The sequence below is a fragment of the Ixodes scapularis genome, unplaced genomic scaffold (assembly GCF_016920785.2).
Source record: "Ixodes scapularis isolate PalLabHiFi unplaced genomic scaffold, ASM1692078v2 PGA_scaffold1__304_contigs__length_218370807, whole genome shotgun sequence".
NCBI classification, from domain to species: Eukaryota; Metazoa; Arthropoda; class Arachnida; order Ixodida; family Ixodidae; genus Ixodes; species Ixodes scapularis.
Genome location: NW_024609846.1, coordinates 204,472,141 through 204,497,895, shown reverse-complemented (window position 1 = coordinate 204,497,895; position 25,755 = coordinate 204,472,141). Strand labels below are relative to the sequence as shown.

Here is a 25,755-nt window from a genome sequence, read left to right as displayed (position 1 = left end):
AACACAAAATAATAAGAGCCACAGATCTTTCCCATATCGTAGCGTTGCAGAATTTTTTTTCCCCCTAGTTTTCAACATAATAATATCGGCAATGGCTGTTGTCCGTTCAATCGCTTTTCGGTGCTGAAAAGTTGGTTGTTTTCATTGCTTTAAAAGTTCAAGATGTGTGGTAGATTGCGGTGAACAACTCCAAGAGTATTCCTTGTAATGATATGTGAAGTGCTCAAATTTCAGTGAGAGTTTTAATGAATTGAACTCAGACTGCTTGAAATGCTCTTTGTATTATCTGAATACAGACAATCAGCTCAGGCAACGTCTGCTGAGTCTCATGGAGTTCCTTTAGGGGGATGTCACGCGGCCATCCAAAACCAGACGACGAAAGACTGCGCGCTGCCAGTTTCAGATTTATTAATTTCTTGTCCATCTCTGTGCTGAACCCGGCAGGCTCAAAATCGGGCAGTACAACGCATCAGCTGCAAGTGCATCCAATAAGCTCCATACCAAATACTAATTTCATGCTCCAGGTCTGCTTACCCTTTCTGCACTCACCACATCTATACTCGTTTTCACCTCAGGAACCGTAGTAAAAAAAAGGTTTGGCTCCTCGCCGAGCATCACTAATTTCCCCTCGATGTAGAGAATTATTATAAGTAGGTGCATTTTAGATTAGATATATGTTATCTTATCAAGACATACATTTTACAAATGCCAAAAGCATCGCTTCTTAATCCAACAACCAAATCTTGTGAGAACTACTTTGCACAGCATACAAACAATGCGCAAAACTTCCTTTTCTTTTGAGGCGAAAATGAGTATAGTATTTGCCAGACAACAGACATCTTCAGACTAGAGTAAAACGGGTGACGACTCAACGACCACCATGTCTGAATCTTCGGCTCCGTTATCGAGTGTGTCGTTCCCTTACCTCTGCAATTGTTGCGCAACTTCGTATCATCCAACTGAAAGCAGATGCCCGTGTGCATGTGCTTCAACAAGCTCATGCGTCGCCATCGTGTCTTCCAGCATCACCATATTGGCATCTACTCACCCCCACTTACTTCCGGAACAATATTTTAATCAACACAGTTTCAGCGTTTTAAAGCTCATAAAAGTGAGGGTTTTTTTAGGGCAGCTCTTCAAACAAAACCTGCGAGACACACTCGTGCAGTTGATCACTGCCGACTGCACTCCACTGCTTATCTTCTTCAACTTCTACAGCAACAAAATAACCAACCCTCCAATTCCAAAAAGAGAACGGAAGATTTGTCTGGGTAATTCGAAAAAAAAAAAGTAAAAAATAAGAATATAAATGCTTGCACGGTTGCAGTACAGTGCAAACACTGTATCCTTAAAATGCGAGTGTAGCAAATGCTACAAGAGCGAGCACCGGGCTTTCAGCACCCCTGCCAAGCGGACGGGCATGGCGGCTCGTGTAGTGCAAGCGTTCTTCATAGCAACATGCTCGTTCATCATGTGGCTTCGGCTTCGCTCTCACGTAAAGTGAAGCAAACTATAGTGTGTCCCAAGCAGACTTTAAGCTGTAAAACGAGCCAAAAAAATCGGCGCCTGCACATAGAAAGCTCAAAGTTTAACAGGCTATTTTTGTCTATGATTTGTCACATATTCTTAATCAGTTTTTTTCTGTCCGCTTTCACTTGACTATCCACATGTGCATCTTTACTACCTGCACATTTCTTACTGCCCGCTAAGTATTGCACTCAAACTAACGTATATTTGTTTTTCCGAAGGAATGGGTGGAAAAAGCTCATCACCACTCAGGGTGGCCCTGGTTGCCACCCATGCCGACGCCAACGGTGGGAACAAGAACCAGAATGCCGACGCACAGCAGCTGCAGAACAACGCCGAGGCGGAGGCAAAGCTCGTGCTCACGGCCGCAAGAAGTCGCTTTGAGCACGTGTTCGAACTCCACGACTCCGTGTTTGTGATGGACGCCCACGTCGTCGGATCGCAGAGCATGAAGTTCCTCAAGCAGTACCTTTCCAACCACAGGGCAAAGATTGTTCAGGTGGGTGGCTATGGCCATATGTCCTGGCTATTGTTTCATTAACTTCTGGAAACCATAGGGCAATTCCGCAAAATGCTTGTTTTCCTTCCGGTAAGCCGCGCTTCGTCGATGAAAAGGGTCCACCACTTTCGCCATTTCTTTACTTGCAGACGCTTAGTTGTTGGCGTTGTCTTTGATGTCGGTGAGACGCTAAAGCATGTTGGGCGGCTCTGTCAACAACAGAACTGGAAAAGTACTACCGGGGACATATTTGAGGTGCATAAATCTGAGCTTACTTCGATTTGTTTCCTTTCGGAGTCTCCTGCGTGACATGTACTGGGACCTTTATGGCCGCCGACTGGTTGTCTTCTTGATTGTCTTGGGTCCGAATAAAGACCGGTAGGCATAAAAATCGGGCAGTGGATGATGCTTGTTGGTGTCGCTGACTGCTCTGGTAGACGCAGTCCGTCACCATGCGAAAGAACTTGAGTGAGCTGGAAAACACTGACTCTGCACGTAAAAATGTGCATGTTGAATTTCGCATGTAAAAATGCGGTGAAAGTTCATCAACATGGCATCTGGCAGGATTTCGAGCCAGAAATATGTCACATAGAACCGCCCTAAATCACTCTTTTAATTTTTTTTTTTTTTTTTTTTTAACAAAGGGCTTTTTTCAGGGTTGTTTATGCACATACCCAGGGGTAGCAGACACTGCTACGCACCATTTTTGGCGGCATTTTCGGGACAGTATAGAAATCGGTGTGTCGCATACAGCCCAGTGTTTTAATTGCAACACACCACAGTTTTTTTCCACCTTCTTCTGCAGTGATGATACAGACATAGTGATAGCCAATTAGCGGTACTTAGGAAGCCAACTAAAATACTTTCCGATCTGTCCATAGATAGTACCAAGCATATCCGGAAAAGGCCCAATGCAGTGCTTGCTAACGGCTTTCCTGCTCAGCAACATCAAATGCTTTGTCTCTAAATAGACTTTACACTGTTCTATTAATGGAATTGTCTGTATTAATCCCCAGGTGTGCATAGAAGTGACAGCTTTGGTTTTAGGGGAACCTCAATTAAATAAATAGTTAATAGTAAAAATAAAGTGTGATTTAATACGGTGTTTGATACATGATATCACGCTCAAATCCTAACTGTACCATACCTGTTCGTCTAGTGATTGAACATTTTAACGAGATGGCAGGAGCTACACTGTGCGACACTTCTAGTGCAAACACAGAATCTTCACTTTTCTGCATTTTACTCAGAAACAGTTTGGATGGACGCTAAATGTTGCCGCTTAGGTTAATGCCTCGAATCAAGTCGTCTTGCCCCACTATAGTCGGTGACAGGTTCAGAGTGAAGCGGAAGCTCTTCCCACCTGTTCTGAAGGCTGGAAAGAAGGTTACCTCCTCTCCTGCTTTCATTCTGCTAAATTGGGAAAAGGTGGGAGGAGCTTCCACTTCGCTCTAGCCCTGTCACCGACTATAATAGTTTTTATGGCAGCTGCTCAATTTGATGAGAAAAACGAGAGAAACTGGTAATTGCTTGTTTGGGCTAATAGTGTCACGCTGTGTGCATACAATAGGGTTGGCCGCAATGAACCTAGCAAAACCTGTGGTTGGAAAAAATTAGGGAGTTTTAGAATAGTGCAATTGCATGCTCAAGAGAAAAACACTCTTTCAAAGCGGGATTGTGCCCGCACGTGCCTGGTGTATTTAAAAAAGAAAGGGAAACTTTGTTACTGTTGATAACTACATTGTAGTAAAATTTTCAAGATTAAACTGTGGCTGTTATGCAAGAGTATATGTTAGGCAGAGATGCCCTGACAACCTGCATTCATCATTTGCAATTATTTTTTTTAATGCGAAAGCATTAACTGCCTTATGGAGCGCTGCCAGCGTTGTTTGCAACCGCAAAAAACGGGCTACTAATTCGACGCCCATGGAGCGCAGCCGGCGTTGTTTGTGACCGCAAAAAACATGCAACTGTCGTGTACGGCGAACTGTTGTGGCGCGTTCTCAACAGAGGGCGCCACCTCACCGGCGCACGGGGCAGCAAGCAGAGGCAGCGCGGCCAGAGGGACGCTGGCAAGAGGGCGTAACGACTGAGTATCAATAAACATGTTCTCTCGTGACATATGAATGTTCGACCTCGGAAACATGACATGGTGGCAGCGGTAAAAGAAAGAAACGACTAACCTCAAGAACAAGTAGACGCCGTCCAGAGACCGGTGAGCGCCCACCAACTACTCAACATGCCGGACGAAGAAGGAAACATCGCCACACAAAGGGCAGCGGCAGCGCAGCAGCAAAATGGCGGGAACTTCTTCAACCCGTTCGCCATCGAACTTCCAGAAAAGTTGGACTTTCGCGATCCAAGTGACTGGAAACGGTGGAGTGCACGTTGGGAGCGCTACCGTGTCGTGTCGGGTCTTCACCTCCGCGACGCGGAAACACAGGTGAACACTTTTCTGTACGCGATGGGCAAGGGAGCCGAAGACATCTTAGCGTCGTTGCAACTGACCGACGCCGACCTCGCCGACTACACAACAGTGAAAGGCAAGTTCGAGGAACACTTCATCCCCTGCACGAACATAATATTCGAGAGAGCAAAGTTTAACCGTCGTAAGCAAGAAGCGAACGAGTCCGTCGAGGCGTTCATCACGGATCTCCACAAGCTCGCCGACACGTGCGAATACGGTCGGCTGAAGGAAGACCTCATCCGCGACCGGTTGGTTGTGGGACTTTTAGACGTGGGATTAAGCGAGAAGTTACAGCTAGATCCCAAGCTCACGTTACAGGGGGTAGAAGCTGAGCTAGTTGGTGGTACATATTACAACGGTTAAACCAGCTGAACTACGAAATTAGGGAGAAAGGAGTAAAGACAGGTGATCGCTGGACTACCAACTATTTAATAAAGATTCTTCGTTTTCCTCTCATTGTCTACTGGCGTTGTGGCTACCTTCTCTTCTTCCTACTTGATTTTTCTGTTCCATCTCGGATACTGGTTTTCCAGAGGAATCTTTTTTCGCTTTCCTGTAGCGCAATAGATGGTGTACTAACGCAATTTTCTTCTTTATCTTCTATGGCCAAGGCCTCAAGTATTTCACGGGCGAGCTGGTCTTTGTGGTGAGCTAATATGGTACCCAGGTCGAGCTTGGCCTCGCACGTGCATGCTCGACAATGAGCGGCTAAATGCCCCGGCCCTGTTAGGGCTCTTATGTTTGCTGCATGCTCACGTGCTCGATCGTTCACGCACCTTCCCGTTTGTCCAATATACACACGCCCACATGACAGTGGTATGTTATACACTACTCCCTTTTCGCATTGGACGTACTTATTCTTATGTTTGGTGTTGCAAGTGCCGGTGTTGTTGGCCTCCCCTAGATTGACCTTCCGGCACATGGAATATCCCTTGTTTGGTGCCGAGCACACTACTTTGACGCCCTGCCTTGTGGCGATCTTTTTCAATCTATGTGTGACTCCATGAATATACGGAACCACCGCGAAAGGTGATCTAGGAACCTTTTTCCGTGTGTTAGAGTCATTCTTTTGGCTGGATTTCTTGATGTTTTGGCAGAGTTTTTCACATATGGAGGCTAAGAAGGGTCTCGGATACCCGGCCTCATGGAGTCTGGAGATTTGGGTCTTGAAGCTTCGTCCCATCTGATGTGAACATGTTTTTCTGAGGCTAGCTGTGAGAGCTGTGGTGGCGACCCCTTGCTTCACATTTTTCGAATGTTCTGAGTCAAAGGGAAGGAACCCTTTCCCCGATCGCGTTTCGTACCTCCAACAAACGTGTTTCTTTTGGAAGTCTAAGGCCAAATCCAGAAACCTGATAGACTTATCAGCGGGAAGCTCGTATGTAAAGGTGAGGCCCATGCAATTTGTTTGAAAATCCCTAAGAGTGGTGTTAAGGCATCCGTCTGATGTTTCATCAGACGGATGCCATATTTGTGCGACGTCTTTTTAGGCGCCTGTGGGGTTGCTATACAACAAGGTTTGAAAGACCCACGAGTTGCAGTTATTTTTCGGTATGTTGATGACTTTCTTATTTTATGTACCACCCCAGTTGATGAAACATCAGACGGATGCCTTAACACCACTCTTAGGGATTTTCAAACAAATTGCATGGGCCTCACCTTTACATACGAGCTTCCCGCTGATAAGTCTATCAGGTTTCTGGATTTGGCCTTAGACTTCCAAAAGAAACACGTTTGTTGGAGGTACGAAACGCGATCGGGGAAAGGGTTCCTTCCCTTTGACTCAGAACATTCGAAAAATGTGAAGCAAGGGGTCGCCACCACAGCTCTCACAGCTAGCCTCAGAAAAACATGTTCACATCAGATGGGACGAAGCTTCAAGACCCAAATCTCCAGACTCCATGAGGCCGGGTATCCGAGACCCTTCTCAGCCTCCATATGTGAAAAACTCTGCCAAAACATCAAGAAATCCAGCCAAAAGAATGACTCTAACACACGGAAAAAGGTTCCTAGATCACCTTTCGCGGTGGTTCCGTATATTCATGGAGTCACACATAGATTGAAAAAGATCGCCACAAGGCAGGGCGTCAAAGTAGTGTGCTCGGCACCAAACAAGGGATATTCCATGTGCCGGAAGGTCAATCTAGGGGAGGCCAACAACACCGGCACTTGCAACACCAAACATAAGAATAAGTACGTCCAATGCGAAAAGGGAGTAGTGTATAACATACCACTGTCATGTGGGCGTGTGTATATTGGACAAACGGGAAGGTGCGTGAACGATCGAGCACGTGAGCATGCAGCAAACATAAGAGCCCTAACAGGGCCGGGGCATTTAGCCGCTCATTGTCGAGCATGCACGTGCGAGGCCAAGCTCGACCTGGGTACCATATTAGCTCACCACAAAGACCAGCTCGCCCGTGAAATACTTGAGGCCTTGGCCATAGAAGATAAAGAAGAAAATTGCGTTAGTACACCATCTATTGCGCTACAGGAAAGCGAAAAAAGATTCCTCTGGAAAACCAGTATCCGAGATGGAACAGAAAAATCAAGTAGGAAGAAGAGAAGGTAGCCACAACGCCAGTAGACAATGAGAGGAAAACGAAGAATCTTTATTAAATAGTTGGTAGTCCAGCGATCACCTGTCTTTACTCCTTTCTCCCTAATTTCGTAGTTCAGCTGGTTTAACCGTTGTAATCACGTTACAGACCGCCACAAAGAAAGCACGTAACTCGGAAATCGTAAAAAAACAACAGAACGAGCTGCGCGATAAAGCTGAACAAGGTGCTGCGGTAGACGAGCTGCGAGGGCCAAAAGGACGCCTGAACTACGGAAATGGTCCACGAAAAGGAGGCAAGGCACCAGTCAGACATCCGACGGTACAAACCTCTTGCAAGTGGTGTGGCAGCACTCGACAACACTCAAAGAAACAATGCCCTGCGGCTGGAAAGCAGTGCCACAACTGCAGGAAGACCGGGCATTACGCCACTGTATGCTTGTCGGGACATCAACACTTGGGAGGAGAACCACAGCAGAGGCCATTCACCACAAAAAAAGGAACTGCAAATGCGGAGGCCGTGTTCCTCGGTGAGCTCTGTGACAAAGAAAACCAAGAGCCATGGTTCATCACAGCAACGGTAGAAGGACGTCCAGTGCACTTCAAAGTTGATACAGGAGCAGACGTCAGTGTTATTCCTCCGTCCCAGCACGACAACAACTGCATGGAGAAACCAAAGACACCGAACAAGAGACTTTTTGGACCTGGCCGAACACCCATCAAGGCGAAGGGAATGTTTGATGCAACCATTTCATGGCAAGGCAGGTCAACATACCAACAAGTCTTCATAGTGGAAGGGCTACAGACTGCACTGTTGGGACGACCAGCCATACGAGCTCTTAACGTTCTGGCACACTTGGAGACAGTGGAAACAAAAACACAGGATAACCCGACTCAAAAAGGCAAGTCTCCCGAGGCGAGACCAGAATTCAGCTCACTGTTCACGGGTCTGGGTGAAATGAAGACAGCTTACAGGGTGACGCTCCAAGCCAATGCTACACCTTATGCAGTGGCAGCACCCCGACGAGTACCTGTTCCACTCCTGCCTAAAGTCAAAGCCGAACTCGAAAGCATGGAGAAACTGGGAGTCATCAGGCAAGTTGACCATGCAACGCCCTGGTGTGCGCCTATGGTCATTGCAAAGAAAAAGAATGACGAGATCAGGATATGCGTCGACTACGGACAGCTAAACCAGAAAGTGATCCGGGAGAGAGTCATCATGCCAACAGTGGAGGAAAACCTGGCAAAGTTGGCAAATGCGAAGCTCTTCAGTAAGCTCGATGTCAATGCTGGCTATTGGCAGACACCCCTTGCACCAGAATCACAAGACTTGACCACTTTCATTACGCCATTTGGAAGATTTCAGTTCCTGCGGCTACCCTTCGGCATCGCAACAGCTCCGGAGTTCTTCCAGAGGGAAATGCTCCGCATCCTCGAAGGACTGCCTGGGCAAGCATGCCACCAAGACGACATTGTCGTGTTTGGGAGAGATCGAGCTGATCATGATGCTAAACTTCTAGCAGTGCTCCAGCGCCTCAAGGAAGCTGGAATGACGTTAAATTCACGCAAGTGTGAATTTCGGAAAACGAAAATCAAGTTCCTTGGACACGTGCTGGACAGTAACGGTATCGCTGCAGACCCGGAGAAAACAGAAGCCATCAGAAAGATGTCACCACCAGGGAACACGACTGAGCTGAGATCCTTCCTGGGCATGGTGAATCAGTTGGCCAAATTTCTTCCAGGACTAGCCGAGAAGACAAAGCCGCTACGAGAGCTGCTGCTCGACGAGACGAGTTGGTGTTGGGACCAACCTCAGCAAAGAGCGTTCGACGAGATCAAGGCTGACCTGACGACAACTCCTGTCCTGTGCTACTACGACCCTCAGAAGCCTTTGACACTATCAGCAGACGCTTCATCATATGGCTTAGGAGCCGTACTCCTCCAAACCGACGACGAGGGGAAGCGACAGCCAGTGGCATATGCCTCCAGGGCTATGTCACCAACAGAGCAAAGGTATGCTCAAGTGGAAAAGGAGGCTCTCGCTGCAACGTGGGCGTGCGAGCATTTCAGGATGTATGTGCTCGGACTGCACTTCGTGATTGAGACTGACCACAAGCCATTGGTGCCTTTGTTTTCGACGAAGAGCATTGACGAAATGACACCACGACTTCAGCGTTTTCCCATGCGTGTGCTCGAATACGACTTCACGATTGTGCACATTCCAGGAAAGGACATGCACACTGCCGACGTGTTGTCGCGAAAGCCACTACAGTGCCTAGATGAAAACCTCGCGTCAGCGATCGAAGAGTATGAACTACTGACGATCGAGCAACTGCCAGCCTCGACTGACATGCTAAACAAAACTAGAGCCGAGCTGCAAAAGGACAAGACGACGTCACTCGTCATGCACTATTGTGCAACAAAATGGCCCAAAACGGAGACGTTGACACCAGAAGTGCGCAAGTATATGCAAGTGTCGCCGACGAACTGTCAGTTGTACATGGACTCCTGCTCAGGGGAACAAGACTCGTCTTTCCTCCAAGTCTACGCCAGGAAGTACTGGAAAGACTTCACACAGGACACCAAGGTATTGTCAGGTGTCGAGCGAGAGCACGCGAGTCTACATGGTGGCCAGCGATCAGCCAAGACATCGAGGTGTTCGTGAGCAGATGCCCAGCCTGCGAGAGGCACCGCCAAGCACCAACCGAGCATCTGCTTCAAACTCCTCTCCCAGAACGTCCTTGGCAAGTGGTCGGCACCGATTTGTTTTACTTCAAAGGAAGAAACTACATCCTAGCCGTCGACTACTACTCAAAGTTTTTTGAACTTGAAGAGCTGCACGGGACACTGACGAAGCATGTTGTCCATTTCCTGGAAGACCTGTTCGCTCGCTATGGCATTCCAGATATCGTTAGGTCGGACAACGGCCCACAGTATAACTCACTCGAGTTCGCACAATTTCTGAGTGGCTGGGGTGTAGAACATGTGACATCTAGCCCACACTATGCCCAGAGCAATGGTGAGGCTGAGAGAGCGGTCCAGACGGCCAAAAACATTCTGCGAAAATCTGACAGGGTCATTGAAGGCCTTCTGGCACACCGAGCAACGCCAGGCCCTGAGGGCTACTCCCCTGCCGAACTTCTCATGGGCCGCAAGCTAAAGACAAATGTTCCTACCATACCTGAGGCATTGCAACCAAAGTGGATGTATCGATCCACGTATCGACAACGAAACAAGGCCATTCGGGAGAGGGAGGCGGAAAACTACAATATACGACACAGGACGCAAGAAAGAGAGCCCCTCCATCCAGGTACGGTGGTCTACGTCAGGCAAGGCACCCAACAACAAGGAACCGTTGTTGGACCAGCAGATACACCGAGATCATACATCGTCCAGACAGCCGCTGGGAATGTCCGACGTACAAGAAAGCACCTGCACGCAGTGCCTCAGGGAAATCTTCCTAACAATGGAAAACCGCCCTGCCCAGAAGAGGCCATTCAAGTCACCCGCAGCGGTCGAGCCGTGAGACCACCAGAACGTTTCAGCCTTTAGTTGAGCCAAAGACTCGCTTTTCAGGAGGGGGAGGTGTCGTGTACGGCGAACTGTTGTGGCGCGTTCTCAACAGAGGGCGCCACCTCACCGGCGCACGGGGCAGCAAGCAGAGGCAGCGCGGCCAGAGGGACGCTGGCAAGAGGGCGTAACGACTGAGTATCAATAAACATGTTCTCTCGTGACATATGAATGTTCGACCTCGGAAACATGACAGCAACTAAGGAGAGGACCGCAAACTAAGGATCGCAAAAAACTTGCCACTCATAAAAAGTTCTTAGGTGTCTTTCAAATTTATTGTAGCATGAACTACACTGGCCGAGGTTGAGCAGTTTCGCATGGCTCTTGGAGAGCCGTGCTGCGCATGTGCGAGGAGCAGCGACGTCGCACGGTGCACAGCTGACGCACCGGAACCGCCGCCGCCACGCATGCCGGAGCTGGTCTCCGCATTCCAGAGGAGTGACGTCATAGCCGCGGCAGATGCACTGGCGCCGGCGCATGCCCAACTGTGCGCCTCCGTTGCGCAGTAGCAAAGTCTGATGCTGCACCGGAGCCGCTTGATAGCGCCTCTCATTTTGTGCGCATGCGCAGAGGTATCAGTGGGGGTATAAAATATAGCGGGGCATTTGCCAGTGTGGTATAGCCATGGAGAAGGAGAGTGAAATTGCTGCTGTCACATAATGCGTATACCGTGTGTGTGTCATTGGAGCAGCAGTAAGCATGATGATAAAGCTAATCCCAGACAACCAGGAAAGCTAAAAATAACCACCTGAACCTAAGCTTTCCATTTTCCCAGGGTGGGCAGACTGAGTTTTCCCTGGGGGGGGGGGGGGGGAGGGGGAGGGGGGAGGGGGGAGGGGAGGGGAGGGGGAGGGGGGGAGGAAGGAAAGGAGGGAAGGAAGGGAAGGGAAGGGGGAAGGAAGGGAAAGGGAAGGGGGGGTGCTGCAAGTTCATCTCTCGCCAGAATTGGAGATTGAAGCTAACGAAAGCACGCTGGGATTCAATTTCCCATGTATTTTGTCAATAAAGGCAATGTGGGTGTTATTTTGTTTACATCCCGCTACTAGAAGCTCATTACATGGCACGTAAACAGCGTCTCGGTAAGGATCATGGCCCGGGCCCGGAGGGGGGGGGGCTCTGCCCCCCCAGATTTCACCAGGGGGGACACAAGCCCCGATGCCCCCCCCCATAGTCTACGCCTATGATGAGAGTTATAAATCCACTCAAGGAGCTGGGCATCTCTGTAGGAAATTATGTTGTTTCTACAATTGGCGACCTGGATGAGTGGGGCCTTTCTTTGTGCGGAAGAAATTGTTTAGGGGCTGGAGAATGCGACCGCAGTCAGGTATGAAGCATTTGTGAAAATTGAGCAGGTCAGAGATTTCGTGCAGCGACCTCGTCTCCATGAGGCTACTCTCCTCACATACGCGCAAAGGTCGTCTCTCTCGCTCTTCAGCGGGGCCCAGTGGTCCCGCTATGGTGCGTGACCAACCGGTCCATCCAAGTTGGTAAAGTTAACGTCAGTTGCAAGCGTCGAGCCTCTGTCCAGGAGTCGGAAGGGCACAAGAGGGGTAATGGTGCAAGCTTGGTGCGTTAGCAATGCATGCAGCTTCTGGTCTAACCCCCCAACCGACCTCCTCTGCACAAAAAAAAAAGGCCCCAACTTGTCTGGGTTGACAATTGTAGAATTGCGGGTATGTGTTCTAATTTAAGGGTGATAAAAGCAGTCCAACTCTGTTGTGTATTGAATTGGTTCTTAGTTTTATGCTCCTTCTGAAGGTGACCGCACACGGAGAGCCTGAAACATAACCCCTGGGTCCAGTTGGCATGAGACGAAGAATAGAACCCAGAACTGTTTCAATACACAATGAAGTTGCACTGTTTTTATCGTCCTTAGCTTAGACCACATACCCACATACTTCTCTATGGGTTTAATTTTATGCTATATTTGTCATTTACTTGCCATCCGAAGGCATCAGACTTTCTGAGGCATCAGACTTTCTGAGTTCATGAATATAGTCAGATTAAAACTAACTCGGCCTGTAAATGGACAAGTGGAAGCTAGGGTACAACCCTCATGGGTTCAGCTGGGTCTTTTTCGTTTAAGCATGACGCAATAGTAGTGAAAGGCTTGGAGAAATTATTCATCATTCTATTAACAAATATTTGGCCAAAACCATTACCGTATTTGCTCAAGTAATAGCCGCACTGTTAATGAAGAAAACCTGAGGGTTCTCTTTTCTGTGGCGCACGCAGATTGCCAACCGCGATCGACACCATGATTCCATCTGTTTACAGGACAGAGATTATGTCTTCGTGCGAAGATACCATCTGTGAGGATTGCATTTGTATTGAGAATCATGTTCTCGGTCTGGGTATTCGCTGTGTTATTTATGTGCAATGTAATGATTGGCTGTATATGTGTTCTGTAGGAAAGTAGGTGCAAGGGCCTTGTTCATAAATAGTGCGGTTATTACTCGAGTAAATATGATACTTGCTTTTATTTTGCTTTGAACTCAAAATTCACTTTTCGGACATGCCTAGAAGATTGTGTTGGAATGGACTGGTTTGAGCAAAGGCCTTCTTGTGCAGCAAGCCTACTGGTATAACTTTATGACCGAGAGAGTTTTAATGAGTGATTAACTGCCTTGCAAGTTAATAAAATGTGTTCCTTGGGTTATTGAAAAAAATTAGACTGCCGCTTGCGAAATGACAGATACATACAAAATGCTTTTGTAGAGGCTACTCTTCATCGGGGATTTCGGGAAATCCCCGATGCAGAGCAGAGACTATGCAAAATAAAATGCATAGTAACATTACGAAAAATGAATTGAGCTTTTTTTTTAATATAACCAAATGTTTATTTTTCTTTGCTCATGCTCTTACATTTCTTGGTTGTTTTCTTAAAAAAGCCACTACTTAGGACAAAAGTCAAAATTAAAGCGTGCCTTATACTTGAGGTCCAGGAATGCAGTGGTACATTGTTTAAAGGTATTGTTGCCGTCCAAGTTTTTGGACTCTGAGGAGACCCTGAAATTGTCCAAATAATCACGCGGTCCGAAAAATCGATTTCAGCCAAAATATCAAATTTCTGTGCATATCCCGCTACATATTGGCCACTTCCTCCTTGCTTGATGTCAATTTTAAGTTCTCGTGCAACTTCCGCTTTATATTGTTCACTTTTCATTTGTTTGCTGATCTGCTTGATCCAAAACTTGAAAGTATAAAACAGAGAGGACGAGGACAGGAATAGGAACACAACTCCAAATTTTTCACCCTCTCGTTTCTCGGCTACTCGTGTTGCAGAATCTCCCGAAAGGCACGGGCTTCCTGGACTCTATGGTGGGGCACCTGCCCAACTGGAGGAAGTCCTCTCCGTCTTTCCCGGTGCTGTCCTGGCGCCAGTTCATGGACATGGTGCACATCCAGGTCAACCCCCTGGCCGGAGAGGAGCACATGAAGGAGCTCATCCACCAGCTGCAGCTCATGGGAGAGGTGGGCCCGCTTCCCCCATTGTCCAAACCTAGAGCCACTAAAGGAGCTTTGCCGATCAGAGCAACCATTCTTCAGCCATTTCGTTGAATAGGCCCGTCGTCGCCAGTTACCTCGAGTTTTATCTTGGAAGTGCTTTTCTGGTCTCCAGAAATGTTAAAACAGTCCGCGACAGTGCAAGACAGTACTGCTCGAGCTTCCCAAGACCATGTCTAAAGCCCAGGAAGCCTCATTTTATAATCGAAACTGTTGGCAATTGCGCTGCCTCTGCACCAATCAACAAGATGGCGGCGCCCACAATGAAAATTGAGGAATGGAGTGTCGATACTTATTCAATGACTCTAATTAAATTAAACCATCTGAGAATGCATGTAGCACTGGGCAAATTGGTGGATCGTCTCGCGTTTAATAATAATATTAATACTTATTATATTGTGTGTGCCCTAAAATACCGGCAGGTCTTCACTTTGCTGCAAAGAGTAGACGATTAGGTGGAACGATTTTAGGGAAACTCCCCAAGGTGGAGAGGATATCCGAAAAAATAAATTGACTTCCACCTAAAATGTAGTGCAACTCGCGCCCTCTAGGCATCCAGTGGCCACTGAAAAAATCTGTGTGGTTGAGGATTCAGTCCCAGTACCTCTCCAATACTAGCCGAGCGCCCTACCAACTGAGCTACTCACGAGCTATCCCTCTGTATGGCAGTTGGTAGAGCAGTTGGTAGTTTGCTCCGCTAGTATCGGAGAGGTACCGGGGTTGGATCTCAGACCAGGCGGATTTTTTTGGCATCCAAGTTTTTGACAAACATCAGAGGGATCTGATAAAGCCCAAATGTACTCTCAGATTGCAGTGTGGTAAGAAGCCCTTACACTTGCTTCTGTAAAATGAAAGAGTTACTGACTGTGTCGACGCATGCATTATCTGAGTGATTAAAAAGTAGTTGTGTGCATGTTAAAGGTGAGGGGAAATATGTGGTATGGACATAAAAGGGGGCCTGATTTCTAGTCGAACGAGAAGGGCCACGAATATTTACATCACGTAAAAGCAGTATACCATATCTACGGTTCTATTTACTTGCTTGTAGAGAAATATTATGTCATGCCGTGCTCCTCTGCTGAAGAGGGGTGTCAGGAAAGCTTTATCAAGAAAAAACATGTACCGTAAAATACCGGAGAAGCGCCACCCCAATTTCGCTGAAAAACGGCTGAAGCTAAACATGGGCGCTTGTGCGGCCCAGGTGCTAAAAGCCAAGATGGCGGCCCGCGAAGATTCGTGCGGTTGTATGCATGCAAACAGAACCAGAGAAACCATGCTGACTTGTTTATTTCTGAACTATAAACGGCCACTTACTCGACACTTGCTCGTCCTCGCTGAATCCAGAGAACGACTCTTCCGAGTCACTGCAAAAGAGCAGGTTGATGCCTTCGTCGTTGACGCTCTTGCGACTCGAGGGGATCGCGATCGCGGGCTTTCCAATGCCCGCAAGATGGTCGTGCAGGTGTCCGTCCTCGCTGCCATCGAGTGCGCCACTGATGCCGCGTCCCTGAATGACTGGGTGATAATCTCTTCGGGTACTGCAGCCCAAGCTGCTGACACAAAGTTCAAAACGTCCTGCCTTGAAGGCTTCTTGAGGTTGCCTTTTGCCGTCTTCTCACCCTTTCTCATAAACTCCGCCCGCGATGAGCGGAGGGAGTTCTTGAAGGACTTGTTCCAGTAGGCATTTGCGGGTTGAAGAATTCCTGTGCACCCTCCTGGAATATACACAATGTCTGTGTCAGCCGCTTCAGCTGCGTCCACAACGGCCTTGGTCTTGTGGATCGGCGCTTGATCAGTCACCAGCAAACGGCGAGCATCGTCGGTGTCAGGACCCCAGACATGGTTGAGCCACTCGAGACACTTCTCAGTTGTCATCCACCCGTTTTTCTCATGATGTTAAGCGAACATTCTCTGCAGAAACAAAAAAAAGATGAGCATAAAAATTAGTGACGCAATTAATGATTCCCCTTGCTGAGTGAATGTTTGGACACTGCGTCGTGAGCGTTACGGTTACGTCATGAGTGATCTCTGGAAACTGCTGCCGAACAAATGAACACAAGTCATATCGTCATCACGACTTGAGGGTGGGCAGAGTCTAAGAATTGATAGCTCGTATCATGAGATTCACTGTGCCAGTGAGGCACTTAGTGTGCCTAGGTTAGAGAGTGCTTCCAACTGCTCGATCGGGGTCGCATCGTTTACGAGGCGCGTTTGCAATAGGGAGTTGCGAAATGTCGGAAGAGTGGATCTCTGCCCGCTTTTCTCATCGCCACACGACAACACGACGCATGCGAACTTACAGCCAATCTGCACAGGTGGCGTCCTTCATTAAATTGCAATCGCTCTCCATGGTTTGAGTTGCTCCCTCTCTTCGATCTAGGCTATCTAAGCACTCGCGAGCGTCATGCACCACCCACGACCACAACGAAACAGTACCCCAAACTATGGTAGCTAAACATCCATACCTGGTATCCGAAGGCCCATGTATGCCCGTGGAGGAACCCTCCCAGTGGGTTCTTTCAGGACGACGAACGCCAAAAGTTTCGAACCCAATGCTCGGGCTGCCAGGGCCACCGTGAAACAACGATGGGTGCAGCGCCCGCAGCCGGTGCAGGGTGTAAGATTGACAGGTGGGGAAACGAGATCAAAATGAGCGACCGGATTGTGTCCCCCTCGGTTTTCTCTTTTTCTGTGACTCTCACTCCGGGTAGGCGACCGGTGGCGACCGGTTAAACTGACGGAGATGGTTTCTCGTGGATTTTCAATGGAGGACTGTCGTGCTCTCGGTTTATTTTGCGCACTCTCCCATAGAGTTCCATGCAAATCCGATTCCGATTTTTTTCTTCACGTTGCAGCGCCATCTGTCGCAAATCGGCGGTACCCGCAAGCAGATAAGTACACAATCCGGTCACGGCGCTGCGGTAGGCTTCTATGGGCCGTTTCCCCACCTGTCTATCTTACACCCTGAGCCAGTGTTTGCAATCCTAATACTGCTTTCTCCAGCCACTTTGTGGGTACACGTCGCTCGTGGTATTTTGTGTTCCATTAGGAAATTGTCACACAGACACATTGTTTATGATGGTAAGCGTCTGGCGCAACCCGCATGGCTGCTGTAATGGGGCTGGCCTTTTTGTGGTATATATTCAACATTATAGGTGGCACTAGGAGCCATGCAAACAATACATAACAGCTGGGTTATCCATGCGGACCATTGCTTGATCCATGTTGGCAATGTTGTAAGACGTGTAGGCTTGGCACGTTCGCAATCTTCTAATCCTAGCGCGAAACGCATTGACGGCTTCTGCGCAGTCGGCAGGGGTTTTCTGACTATCGTTGGTCGACACGCGCATAGTTACCCCAAACCGCTTTTTCCAACGTTTGATATATTGTCTATACGCCTTGAAGTTTGCGAGGTTGAGGTTTACAACAATGCCAAGCGCTTATTCTGCTAGAAGCCGGTTACTCGCTTCATGGCCAGCATCTCAATCAGTCTGCAGGTACTCAAAGAGTGCGTCGTCTAACTTATCACTAAAAACAGGACCACCATCAGTCAACTTCTGCTTCATCTTCTGTTTGCCGTAATCCTGATGCTTCAGCGTGTCGTACTGCGAGTGCCACTCGCGGATGTGTTTACAATCGATTTTGAACTGTCGAGAGGTGCGACTCACGTTCTTGCCCGACGCCAGTCAATGACTTCAACCTTCCTGGATATTGTGTACGAATGCATAGTACCGTAAGTATCCAGTTGCTTGTCGCACGAGGAGTGTCGGTCCAGCGGCAGTGAGTCGAAATGGGAAGCGTTTATCCAAGGTTTTTCTAACAAAAGCTCCGTGGCTAGTTGGGTTTGTCTTGAGGTCCATCTGCGTTATCTGCACTTCTATTGGTCCTAACATCGCTATCAGTTCAACATCTCCAGTGTTGTGGGAACCCCACACAGTGCCTGGGTGACCTAGATAATAAAGTTCAGTCCTCGTGTCCAATAGTTTCCTCCTTTCCACTGCAAGAAAGTGGACATCCACGCCCCGCTGGTGGTCGTCGCGTGTGCCGCCGGCGTTTCCGAGAGGGTGGGCACTTAACGTGTACTTTGCACGATTCCCAAGTTCTGGTAATATTTATAGTGGGCGCTTGTCCGGGAATGGGCACTTCCGCGGTATTTTACGGTATTCAAAATACAATTGGTGTTCAAATAGTAATCACAGACAATGCATGTAACCTTTTTCAAACAGATTTTATTGCCCGAGTTTTAAATAAAAAAATTCAAAGAAATAGAGCAGGATTCTAGCCCTGATCTAACCAGAGCACTAGATACATAAATTTTGGTGACTGGGCTCATAAACTGATGCTTAATGCAAAACATAGCATCTTGGTTGCGTTACCAATGATAAGAGACATGTCAGTGGAAAATGTCGATGCAATATCTATGTACATGCCAAGTTTTCTTACAACAGAGGCACGTTTGATTAGCGTTCCATCCAAAACACGGTTATAACTTACTGCATTGTGATGTCTACTCAATAAATTAGTTTTTGAAAGATTTAGTTGCAAACTGTTAAAGGGAAGATGGGGCACTTCTACATTTGAGAAAAAACGCATGAATTGCGTTCATTTGGCCTTTAGAATAACAGATATCAAAATTATATTTCAATGCGACGCGCCGGAGAGCCACAAGAGCAATTTCAAAATAGGGCTGAAGCCCCGCCCCCCTAGCCTTGGGCAGCCAAAAGAGCTGTCAATGACGTCACGGACAGTGACTGTCTTTCGCGTTTTTCTCGCGTTTAACAATACTTACGCAGCCAATGGTTTGGGTATTCGGGTTCACGGGGTAAAAATACACTAGAATTCACTTCTAACTCATTTTTTCCAAGAAGCTCCGTAGCTTCCCTTTAAACACCAGTTGAACTATCCGGCTACATTTTGCTGCAGAACATTGCAGTTGACACTCAAAAACCTAATGTCATCTGGAAAAATAAACAACTGATTATTTGCTACACATGTAATGATACCAAAGATAGAAAAAAAAAAAAATTAAGAGGGCCAAGTATACATCTCTGTGGGACAACAAAAGTTTAAATTTTACAAGAGCTACAATTAAGTAGTAATTTGGGCCCGCTGGTACTAATCAAACATGGTTAATAAAAATCTGCTTAAAAAAAAAAAAAAAGGGGGGACGAAGAAAGGAACAAACATGATCGACAGGATGGAGAAAATGAGCTCCGTCCTGTCGTGCTTGTTCCTTTCTTCGTCCCCATTTTTTTAAAGCTGATTTTCATCAATCAAGTTTTAAAATATGACCCTTGAACAACTATTAAAGGGACCATGAAATGATTTTAAAAGCGAATTTCATCCACTGCACGTCGTAAAAGATGTGAAAAGAAACACAAAAACACAAAAATAGGGAGCCAAAAAAAATTATTTGCTATAGAACTTTTAAAAGAAAACTGGACTCTTTTGCGCCTTCTATCCTTTGAAAGCTCGGCCTTTTCACTACGATGCATCTGCGGAAATGGAGCACGTCAGCCGAATCCACGTCGCCTATTGGGTAAGAGCCTACCTCACCAGCACCGCTATCGTAAACAATAAATAGCCTTCGAATGTTTCCTAAAAGTTTTGTTAAATAATATTCAGATCCACATTTTGTAGCATAATTAGAGATATGTGGCGAAAATTGCGAAATTTTATAATGCTGAGAGCCAAGCGCCATCTATCGTGTGGTAAACGAAGCAACTACTGCGCGTGCGCAGTAGGCCAGGGCCGACTTAGTTACTTGGATCACGACGATCGACGAACGTTTATTTTTCTACGTGTTCTTCTCGCGCGTGCCGACTTCAAGCAGCAAGAAAAAAAAGTACTCAAAACAGACCACGACGAACAAGAACGCTGGATCCACCAACACCCGAGAAAAGCGACCAAAGCCACGAATCCATCGACTCCGACAAAGCGAGCTGATCAGAATATAGGCCTAGCAGGCACTCCAACTCGGCGCAGCGTTGCTTTGTCCCAAGACCGTCTGCCTACGACCGGCTGGCGTGCTGAATGGAATATGCCCGCGCTACCCTTGTGGACCCTTCCCATATTATAGTTTGATCGCTGTCCTCAATTTTAGATTAAGAGGTGAGGTCAATATCTTCCCCTTGTTTTCCGAAGCAGTGTTGACGAACACTCGTCGAAAAGGGACTCGTCGATTCTATCTTCTTGTTTTGTGTGATATAGAGCTGAAATAAACGCCGTATGGATTACCTTCGTAACACGGTATGTACACTTTGTTATTGGTATGCCATTTTTATTCTGACAGACTGCACGTCACTGTCGAGCTATAACAGTTCGTGGGAGGTATACGTGCAATGCCGGTCCAACCTTTCCTTGCCGAGTGTCGCGTCAGTATCGAGTTGCAATCGTAAAAGATCGGTCCCGAAGCGCTTACCAACAGCGCGAATATAGCACTTCCATCGAACGCGCGCGTCCGCTCCGAGTGTGAACAGGTATTTACGTGGCTCTTGCTGACACTTGTAGTTCAAACGTATTTTTTTTAACGTCAGCTCGCTCTTGCATTTCCGAGGCCGCAAAAAACACCGCGGCAATTTGTTTCCATCTACGTCGCTTTGCAAACGACTGACACGGGCCGCCTTTTACCAACAATGACAGTTGGGTTGACTTCTGGAGTCTTCACCGGAAGACTCGCTGCACTTCCCAACAGGCATACCGGCGTATGGGACTAGTCCCATGCTGTCGCTGTAGCACAAAATATCTCATTGAATTTCGCTCAGCTGCGATGCGGCGATGAGAGGCGCCGATTCAGAAAATACGTCGGTGACATCAGCGAAGTAAAACCTACCGGCGCACCCCAACTCGTCGCCGCTAACGCTCCCATTCTCCTACTGCCGAGAGAACTTCCGGTTCCGGAAACAGCGGACGTCAGGGCTCGTTTTGCGGTCAGTTGGAGAGAAAGAAAAAGTCGATATTTCATTAATTTTTTTGTGTAGAAGTTAATAAACCGAGACGAAAGCGGATGCCTGTTCGGCATTCAGTGAACATTGACGGTTCAATGTAAAAGTTATCTGGAAAAAGTAGAAAGGTCATTTCATGGTCCCTTTAAAGTATGTAATCAGTTACACAACTTTGGGCTACACCAAATAGCAATAATTACTGTAACATCTTATGGTGTTATGAATTTTGCGCTTGCCAGAAAATATTGAAAACGAGCTTACACCACTCGGAGGAGGGAACATGCAATAATTGTTGCATCACTGGTTTGCATTTCTAACTAACGAATGCATTAAAAGTACCTTCTTTTGCTTTTATATCGCATGAACATTGTTGATCATTTTATAAAATAAAAAATAAACTACTTTGTAAATTACTTGTATCCCAAAATACGAAATCTTATTGTTGAAGCCAGGCAACACTGTCCATAAGTCAAATTTTGTCGAACTTCGCAAAAAGTCTGAAGGTTCACTGAACCAGCTGACATCGAACCTCGAGGCTTGACAATGGTTTGTCTGGATCACAACCTACACTGAACTGTTTATGAGAGCATACTCCTTTCTTTCAGGACAATATCCCTTATTTCGTTTTCTCCAGTGCTAGAACATTATACAGGTACATTTATGTTCCCTGGAGGTTGACAAATCTCGTGTCCTTTTTTCTTCAGCGCACCGACAAGTGACAATTTTTCATCTCACACTGAAAGCAGACACCGAAAAATGACAAACCTGTGGGAAAAAATAAACCTAACATTAGGTCGTCGATTTTACGGCGATCACATCATAAGGAAATTCGGCCAATGCTTTTTGGCGTTACTCTACTTTTAAGCAATATGTTTTGTATGCAGTCGCTGACCGATTATCCGGGCGCCGATAGTTCGGACTTGTTCGATATTTCGGACCTGAAGGAGGAACCGCGGCCTACCCAATAGTAATGGCGCATATTCACTACCGACTACTTGAAATTTTAAAGTTAGATTTTTCTGACAAAATCGTCGCAAGTGATCTGCGGGAACAGCGGCGGGAAACACCACCGGGAAGGCGCCATTTTAGATTCTATGTTGGCTTGTTGGCTGCACATGGATTGGCTTGGTTTGGTAACTGGATGCATCTTCTGTGGTGGCAATGTAAATGCAACTTTCTCAGAGGCTGTTGGAGTGTGAGATGCGGTAAACGGAGCTTGCAGAAAACAGAACATTTGCAGTGCGGCAGCACCAGGTAAAGCTTTGGTGTCAGCTTGGGCAAAACAAAACCAAACACTCGAACTACATCTATTTGCTGCAGAGCAAGCACGTCTAATGTAGCTTCTGCTTTTTTTTTCTTTATGTTTCTGTCATTCTCTCTTGCACTCTTTCTCTGGGAAATGCTCGTTTCACGGAGGAGAGCACCGCTGCACCTCAGAACATTTGATGTTTTCCCGCTGCCAGAAGTAACATGGATGCACTCGAAGAAAACGTTCGGCTGGCATTAATGTCCAATCGGTGAGCAGACGAGCGCTGCATCAGCGTTTGCCTGGCGGTCAGCCTATCAACATTTGTACCTGTTTGGAAAACGGAAATGGTTAGATGCCCGCCATATAACAGATTTTTCGTTCAAATCAGTCCTCGCTTAGGGCAAAAATTTTCAGTAAAAGATTTTTTTTAGTTGTAACTAATTTTGTATTTTTCCCACCAGCAGGTGTTTATCAGCGTCTTCCGGTTCAAACCAAAAAGCATACGGTGCACTTGAAATGCTCTTCCCTCTATGCGGTTCTCAGCTGTGAGCTGACAAATGCCGGTGCTGTTTGCAGGTCCTTTACACAAAGTCTGAGAGTGAAGACATGGTGGTGCTGAATCCGAAGTGGCTCTGCAACTCAGTCATCGGAGAGCTGCTGTCCCAGGAGCAGCTGGAGCGTTCGCGCGTGACCGGTTGCTACACGGTCGAAGACTTCCAGTTTGTCTACCCCGAGGCCGACGCCATAGATCTCCTACAGGCAAGCTCTTCCCTTTTCTCTGTCTGCCTCTGCTCTGCAGTGAAGATAACCCTGGGTTTGCCTGAAAGCAGAAAAAGTATCTCACCTGCGTTTAATTCATAAAATTTATCATTATAGTCCAATATCGCATCAGCTTCTCTTAACGCAACCATCTTGTATCTCATCTTGTATAGATCATCAAAGTAAAGTGCTCTAATTGCACTTCTAGTAATTGCAGGGTTCTGGCTAGTGGCGACTTCGGCAGAAATGGTGTTACTTGGCCACGACGGGAGATAAGCGAGCATTGCTGACTACTAAGGGCAGTCATCTCTGGTTTAAAACTAGTATTTTTCCAACTTTGAAAAACACAAAAGAATAAAACATGTAGGGAGAGAGACAAACAGTAAGTTTTTTCGAGTAGCAACCGACATTTAATGATGCCACCCTCAATGCGTCAGCCCTTCTCTTCCCTGCCACCCCAAGATCTCTCGGAAAATGAAGGAAACACTTAGGAAAAAAGAACAAAATCGGGAGAAAGGGGAGTCTGTTAAGGAAGAAGAGAAAAAGGATGTAAGGGAACTGTTAATAAAAAAAAAAAATGAAAAGGAACAAGAACAAAAGAAAGAAATATAAAAAAAAATAGGAAAAAAAGAAGAAAAGGATCTGACTACTTTAACTTTTACCTCAGACATTCCACTTCATTCTTGGATAATCTGAGGGAAGGCGATCCCATCGGATCACCACCGGCCATCCGATAGGACTCAATGATTTCTCTGCCAAGTCTGTCCTTGTGTTTCTCGAAAACTCCGGTTGCATGGAAGTGCAGCTCACAGTTCGAACAAATAGGTTATGGTCCACATTGGGGCGAAGAGAGTCTCTGGATCCTCGGGTTACTTCAAGGAAGTGCTTTCCAATGCGAGTGTAGAGGCATCTGCCAGTCATTCTGATGTATACCTACTGTATTTACTCGAGTAATAACCACACTATTTATGAACAAGGACCTTGTGTCTACTGTCCCGCAGAACAGATATACAGTCAATCATCGCGTTGTGCGTAAATAACATAGCGAATAACTAGATCGATAACACGATTCTCCATACAAATGCAATTTTCACAGATGGTATCTTCGCGTGGAGACATTATCCCTGTCCTGTAAATTGCTGGAATCATGCTGTCGATCGCGGTGATTGGCAATCCGCTTGCTCCGTGGAAAAGCGAACCCTCAGGTTTTCTTCATAAACAGTGTCGCTATTACTGGAGTAAATACGGTATCTCCACAGGTTAAGAGAATGGAGTACAGCACTTGCTTTTTGCAGGGGACAAATGGGTTGGCACGTTGAATGGAACAACCTTTTGGAGCACACGGCCGCTAAACTCGGGGAACAAAAAAAATTCTTTGCATTACGACGTAGCAAGGAAGGGGGGGGGGGGGGGGCAGAAGGAATGCCGCAAAGTTTTCTTTTCTCACAGACCCGCAGATCTGTTTATCTTCGCGACCCTTTTCATTGAGGGGCAAAAAATCCCTGCGACTCCCTAGGCGCCCAAAAAGAGCAGCACGATTGAGCGCACAGAGACTACCGTGGTTTCTATGTGTGACTTCACGGCAAAGATTATCGGCTGCAACTAACAAGTTTGGTTGTCTCTAAAAAGGACGGCGGAAGTTTGGGGTAATTCCATTCTAAAATCAACATCGTCAAAGTTGACAGGCTGATATCGTTCTTATTTCCGCCGATAGAGCAGAATTTACTGAAAATATTCATGCAGTTCCTTTCCTTTCTCTCTGCCTTTTGCATATGATTAAAGTGTAACCCGACTTGGCCGAGTCGGAACCAGCCGAGTAGCGTAGTCTGCCTATGGGAGAATTTCGCCTCCAGGCAGGTGGGGGCCCATCGGCGGGATAAAATCATTTTATTGTTTTTTTTTTCTAAGTCGCAATTATTGGCCACGTAGGCTACCAAAAGCGTCGGTGTGGTAGGCTTCCCAAGATTGGCAAAACTGAGATTAATTCTGCTTTTATCAACGGAAATAATAGTAATGTCAGGTTGTCAATATTGACGGTGATGTTTTAAAAACGCTATGGCTCCAAGCTTCTTTCTTGCGCAATCAAACTTGTCACAGTCGATTCAAACACCCATCATCGAATCTGTCGTTCACGACTGATAATCCTGACCCTGACGTCAAGGGTAGGAACTACAGAAGGACGTCACTGAATAAACCTGAACACTACAGGCTCTGGTATGAGCCTCTCGCTTGGAAGACTGTCATGGCTGCTCTTAAGGTCATGTAACGCCAACCGTTTTAATTCCAGAAAATCTAGAACCATTATTTAGAAAATATCACGCTGTTCTGTTCCTCGTTGTTGCTCAGTTGGAATGCCTCTAAGCACAAGCGTCAAAACAGAGGGATGAGGAGGGGGGCGACTCACCCCCCCTCTCTCCCGCGACGTGGAAAAGAGGACAAGGGGCATAAAGGGTTAAGGGGGAAGGCGATTGCCCCAGATCCCGAACTTTTCTTACGGCACTTTCTGACCCCTAATTGTTTTTGTGTGTATGTTGCTTGGTCGCACCCTTTTTTATTTCTCTTCCCCCAGTTTTTTCTCGCCATCCCACGTCGCCCCCTTATCTCTCAAACACTACCAACATCACCATCCACACCGCCTCTCAGGGACCCATGACATTGTTGGATTGAAATCGCCTT

General features: G+C 46.9%; 1 protein-coding gene and 1 pseudogene across 4 annotated transcripts in view; both read left to right on the top strand.

Annotated features, from left to right (window-relative positions):
- LOC8051751 (death-associated protein kinase 1) overlaps positions 1–25,755 on the top strand; it is a 198,538-nt gene that overhangs the window by 157,037 nt on the left and 15,746 nt on the right. For all 4 annotated transcript variants that reach the window (XM_040211939.3, XM_040211936.3, XM_040211938.3 and 1 more), the window contains 3 exons: positions 1,749–2,026; positions 13,906–14,094; positions 22,897–23,079. In XM_040211939.3, the coding sequence (XP_040067873.1) occupies positions 1,749–2,026; positions 13,906–14,094; positions 22,897–23,079 (650 nt within the window). The remainder of the gene's footprint in view (positions 1–1,748; positions 2,027–13,905; positions 14,095–22,896; positions 23,080–25,755) is intronic.
- On the top strand, positions 10,080–10,784 carry LOC120841097 (annotated as a pseudogene).